A 5,445-nucleotide genomic window follows, 5' to 3' on the forward strand; every position below is an offset into this window, starting at 1 on the left:
CATCAAAGAAGAATGATGTTGGCTATTTTCTATAATAAACTGACATGAATAAATCTTTGAAAACGCACCACTTCACATTTTTCCACACATTACAAAATCCTAATTCTTAAAATATTACACAAATTCTCAAAATTATATACAATGTGACCAAATGAGTCACCACTAGATGCTAGCTGGTTGTGTATAAATATGCCGTCTCAGCTTGGTAGACATCAGAGGTGGAAAGATTACTCCTCCATTAGAGATAATACAGAGTGTTCAAGGAGGTTCACAATGAACTACTTCCTAATCTGCTCTGTACTTCTCCTGCCTTACAGCTTTGCCATTCCAATAGCTGCAGAAACAACTACTGAGGTTTGGAAGCTCCTACAGGTATGTAATATCAATACTTTTAGCTGTAAATCATATCATGGCTATGCTTTTGCTCCCCTTTGGACTGTTTTAAATTAGTGACATTTTAACATAGTTGCTGAATTCCAACATTTTTAATCATTGCTGTGAGTTGCATTAGGTCTCTTGAAGTGATATATAAATTAAGCAAACAAACATACTATTTTAAATATAAATATTAATAATAGCAATATCCCAGACCTCTTCCCATTCTCGACATTATTGAAGCATCCCTTTCAAGAGACTGGGGGAAAGTATATAAAGTGACCTCTTTTTTTAATTCCTGATCTAGGATTACCTTGACAGGTTTTTCCCATCAGTTGATAAGACATCCCACCATAGCCTGGAAGAACGGCTCAGGGACATGCAAAAATTCTTCCATTTGAAAGTCACAGGGAAAATGGACAAAGAAACTCTCAATGTCATGAAGCAACCTCGGTGTGGAGTACCAGATGTCGCAGAAAACCGCAGAGGTACAGTAAGATGGACGAAAAATGTGCTCACTTACAGGTTAGTTGTATTTCAACTCTTTTTGGTTTGCCTCTTTGTTTGTGAAATACCAAAAGCCCCAATCACTGAATATTATTTTTTTTCTTTTGCTGAAAGGATTAATAACTACACCCCAGATATGCAGCCAGCTAAGGTGCGTGAGGTGATAGCTAAAGCCTTCAAGGTATGGAGTGATGTCACTCCATTGCAGTTCAGGAGAACATCAAGGCCTGCTGATATTGAAATTTGGTTTGCATATGGTGGTAAGTCTCTCCTTGTTTACCAACTGTTTGGGGGAGAAATAACAGCACACATTTTTTTTTTCACAGTGAGATTGAGAGTGTAACTTTTTCTAAAGCATAATTTGGAAATGTGCGGGAATCATCACAGAATTGTCTCAGCTAAGTACATAAGAAAAGGAGGATGGAATTCAGTCTTCATCAGTTCTGGTGCAAACACCACTGATCTGTACCTTTAATTCAAACACTAGTTACCTAATATCTTTGATATTTCCCATGTTTGGTTCTAATTGAGGTTGCCAGACTGAAAACTGGAGAGGGCTCTTGCACCTTTAATGATTGTCTAGAAGAAGGCATTTCAGCATCTTCTGCTTGTTACTTGGTTGCACGACACACAACATCTGATAAATGCTTGCTTCTACACAACCATTACAGGCACAGGAGACCTCTCCAGCTTTCATTCTGGCAATCATATTTGTTCAAAATTTGAAGGGGAGGATTGAAAGAAATTTGAAAGAATGTATGTTTTAAAATTGATTTAAATGTGTATTTAATTAAACAAATATATCCTTGTATATTTCAAGCAAGCTTGGCCATGTTAGCTGGAGGATTCTAGGAGCTGTAGTCCAAACTCTAGTTAAGCTGCTCATCCTACTTCTAATTTAGTCAGTCAGCATCCACCATTCTGTTTATGCTAGGGTGCATTTACACTGTAGAAATAATGTCATTTGAGATCGTTTTATGTGCTGTTGCTCCATCTTATGGAATCTTGGGATTTGTAGATTTACAAGACCTTTAGTTCTCTCCGCCAAACTACAAATCCCAGGATTCTGTAGGATGGAGCCATGGCAATTAAAGTGGTATCAAATGGCATTATTTCTACAGTGTAGATGCATCTCTTCTGTTCTCTTCGAAGCCCTGGTGGCACAGTGGTTAAATGACAGTACTGCTGCCACTCACTCACAAACCACAAGGTTGTGAGTTCAGTCCCAGCCAGGGGCAAAGGGTCAACTCAGCATTGCATCCTTCTGAGGTCTCTAAAATGACCTCAATTGTTCAGCTTGTTAGGGGCAATTAGCTTACAGTTGTAAACTGCTTAGAGACTGCTTATTAAAGCGGTATATAAATGAAGCTGCTATTGCTCTTCCGTATCCTGCCTTAGCTCCACCTCCTCTCTGAGGCCATGTTGGCTAAGCAATTTTGGGAAAGTAATGTATCCAAGCTCTTTACTGAAGATTCAACAGGCAGTTCTGTTGGTTTATGCAACTGGAATGCAGGTGGAGGGTCATCTTCTTGTTCCATCTCAGGCAAAAGAAATGTCTTGGAGAATTCTGATGATAAATATACAGAGCATGTATGCCATAAAGCGAGCATGCACCTTACGGTTCTGCATCTAATAGCACTATATTTTTCCCATTTTGTTGATGTTTACCTTTAAGTAATTTCTGATTTAAGGCGACTAGGGCATATCTACTACAAGGTTTTCTTGGCAAAATTTGTTCAGCGGGGATTTGTCTTTGCCTTCCTGTGAGACTGAGAGAGTGTGATTTTCTCAGGATCACCAAATGGCTTTCTATGGCTGAGCCAGTCTCCAGAGTCGTGTCCAATGTTCTGATCACTACATCATGCTGGCTCTCTTACACTTATGCTCTTTCCTCTTACAATAGTTACTGTATATTTCCTTTCAAAATTTAGCCCATGGAGATCCTTACCCTTTTGATGGAAAAGGAACTGTAGAAGACAATGTTCTGGCTCATGCTTTCTATCCTCTACGACACCTAGGATCCCTAGCAGGGGATGCTCACTTCGATGAGAGTGAAAAATGGTCAGAATATGACAGAGGTAAGGCATTCCTTCAGAAGCATTGATGGACCTTTATAGGTATTTCCATGCCATCTTCCAGTGTACAGTGTACAGAGTAAATCAGGGATAAAGCACTTTACCCCCAAATTTTAGAGCCCCCCCCCCATGATACTGTTATAAGCCACTTATGATAAACACGATCAGTTAATAATGAATAATCAATAATAAAATAGCAACCATGATGATAAATGCCGAACAAATATTAAAAGCAGCAATCAACAACAGAGGCCAGTTTTTAAAGGGTATTAGCCACAAAATACTCTTCTCATTTGTGCATAAAATTAGGGAGCAAAAATTTTCATATCTATACTTTTAGAAAGAAGGGTATCATCCATCCATCATTGGGAATACAAAGTTATTCATCCTTAACTGTTTCATATTCATGATCATTACCTGGCCATAATTGTAATCCTTGTTGCCATGATCATAAGTCCTTCCCCACCCTATTTCACTCGGCATCAGCTATATGGGGAGAAACAGATCCATTCTGTTAACAAGTGGAGCAATGATGCTTCCATCAGATTTTGGGGAGTCCGGTCAGGAGAGATTACTCACTTAAGTAGCTGATACATAACTAAGCATCTGATAGAGAATTTGAGCATATATCTAACATTCATTTGACACTCTTTCTATCCCCTACCCCCTCCTTCTCTCTCCCTTGTGCTCTGTGGTTTAGAGACTAACCTGTTCCTTGTTGCTGCACATGAATTTGGCCATTCCTTGGGACTGGAACATTCAAATGTCCTTGGAGCCCTGATGTACCCTAGGTATTCCTACACGAACCCAGATACCTTCTCCCTTCCATATGATGATGTGAAAAGGATTCAGAAATTATATGGTAATTTCTCTGTGCTGTGTCTGTTTTTTATGAGAGTAAAGTCACTGTACCTCAGTGGTGATGTCTGCTTTCCATTTACAGGAGAATAGCAGTAAAGCTTGAAAAATCCCTCTGCCTTTCTAGGTGCCATAGTCCAAAAAGTAACTTTTCAGTCCTTTACCAAGCCTCAGTTAAATTCTTTCTGCTTTGGAAGAGCAGAAGAGACTTAAAGCTGCCTTGTTACTTGGGTCTTTTTCCAAACTTGGTCATTTTTGAGACATGACTGTCATCATATTAATCTACCCAATATATGAAAGAACCCTCACTCAGAACAATATCATGCATACATAAGTGGACTGTATCTCTATAGAATCCTAGATTCCTAGAGTTGGAAGAGACCTCAAAGGCCATCCAGTCCAACCCCCCTGCCATGCAGGAACTCCCAATCAAAGCATACCCGACAGATGGACATCCATTCTCTGTTTATAGATCTCCAAAGGAGACTCCACCACACTCCAACAGAGCATGTTCCACTGCAATCAGCTCTTACTGTCAGGAGGTTCCTCCTAATGTTTAGGTTAAATCTCTTTTCTTGTAGCTTGCATCCATTGTTCTGGGTCCTATTCTCTGAAGCAGTAGAAAACAAGCTTGCTGCATCCTCAATATTACATGCCTTCAAAGACTTATTCAGGGCTGTCACACCACCTCTTAACCATCTGTTTTCCAGGCTGAACATACCCAGCTTGCTAAGTCCCTCCTCATATGGCATGGTTTCCATACCATATATATGTCCACAAGATAGAGAGTACAAGGCATGTTTACAGATTGCATGCCTCAACCCCAAGCTACTTAATATCAACATAAAACTTACTAATGGGTCTGGATCAGGGCTTTAGGATTATGCTGGAGAGAAATAAGTAGAAATAAACAAACTGGCTCTTAAAATCAAATTGATTGTCATTGCTGAGGAGAAGGAGGAGGTAACCTGAAAAACAACAAAGGCTTTTGTTGAACCTGTGATTAATAAATGAATTGTACTATATGAGTTTGCATAAATCAAACTATATATAATGAACTCTCTGTGTAAAGTTCTTGTGCTAACTCCATGGGAGTGTGCTATTCCTTTCGTGTCTAGCTGGTGGACTTCCCACAGACATCAGGTTGTATGAAGAAAATGGTGAACTAGGCTGTTAGTCAGATTCAACATGACCATCAAGATGCTACAAGACTGTTCTTTTTGCTGCAATGGGCTATTACTATGGGAGTAGCAACCTGGAACTAATCTTGTCTGAAGATATTGATGTAGATCTATTTGCTTTATGCCTTTGAGAAGAACAACTACTGATTTCCAATCTCCTAAACAATATCCTTCTGTTTCTGTTTCTGTTTCAGGAAAGAAAAAATGAACCCCTTGAAGAACTTCATTATGTCTTTCAGCAAACATAAATTATTTCTGTTTTGTGCTTGTGATATCTATTTTGGAAGGGAGAAAAAACTCTTCTTTTCATAATAAAGCAAAATGGAAAAAAAGTTCTTTCTGTGTATGTCTCTTTACACAGTGGCCATACAGACCTCACACATGCTGCTTTCTAAGGGACAGCTATAGGATTTTATAAGATGTCCTTACCTGATGTTATCATCTGTCAG

At 39.1% G+C, this 5,445-nt stretch overlaps 1 protein-coding gene across 1 annotated transcript; it reads left to right on the forward strand.

The window, feature by feature from the left end:
• Positions 1–273: 273 nt before the first annotated feature.
• Positions 274–5,244, forward strand: LOC149320010 (matrilysin-like). Its single transcript, XM_089508474.1, has 6 exons — positions 274–372; positions 683–900; positions 997–1,142; positions 2,814–2,960; positions 3,658–3,854; positions 5,191–5,244. Exons 1-6 carry the CDS (start codon positions 274–276, stop codon positions 5,242–5,244), a joined length of 861 nt encoding a protein of 286 aa, XP_089364600.1.
• Positions 5,245–5,445: the final 201 nt, after the last annotated feature.

The sequence above is a fragment of the Sceloporus occidentalis genome, unplaced genomic scaffold (assembly GCF_023333645.1).
Source record: "Sceloporus occidentalis isolate IW3139 unplaced genomic scaffold, rSceOcc1.0.p SCAF_2, whole genome shotgun sequence".
NCBI classification, from domain to species: domain Eukaryota; kingdom Metazoa; phylum Chordata; class Lepidosauria; order Squamata; family Phrynosomatidae; genus Sceloporus; species Sceloporus occidentalis.

Excerpts from the sequence above, each read along its gene's own strand:
- LOC149320010 (XM_089508474.1), top strand. The coding sequence starts at position 274 with ATGAACTACTTCCTAATCTGCTCTGTACTTCTCCTGCCTTACAGCTTT. Across the intron at positions 373-682 it reads AGGTTTGGAAGCTCCTACAG|GATTACCTTGACAGGTTTTT; the intron begins GTATGTAATATC and ends TTCCTGATCTAG. Across the intron at positions 1,143-2,813 it reads AATTTGGTTTGCATATGGTG|CCCATGGAGATCCTTACCCT; the intron begins GTAAGTCTCTCC and ends TTCAAAATTTAG.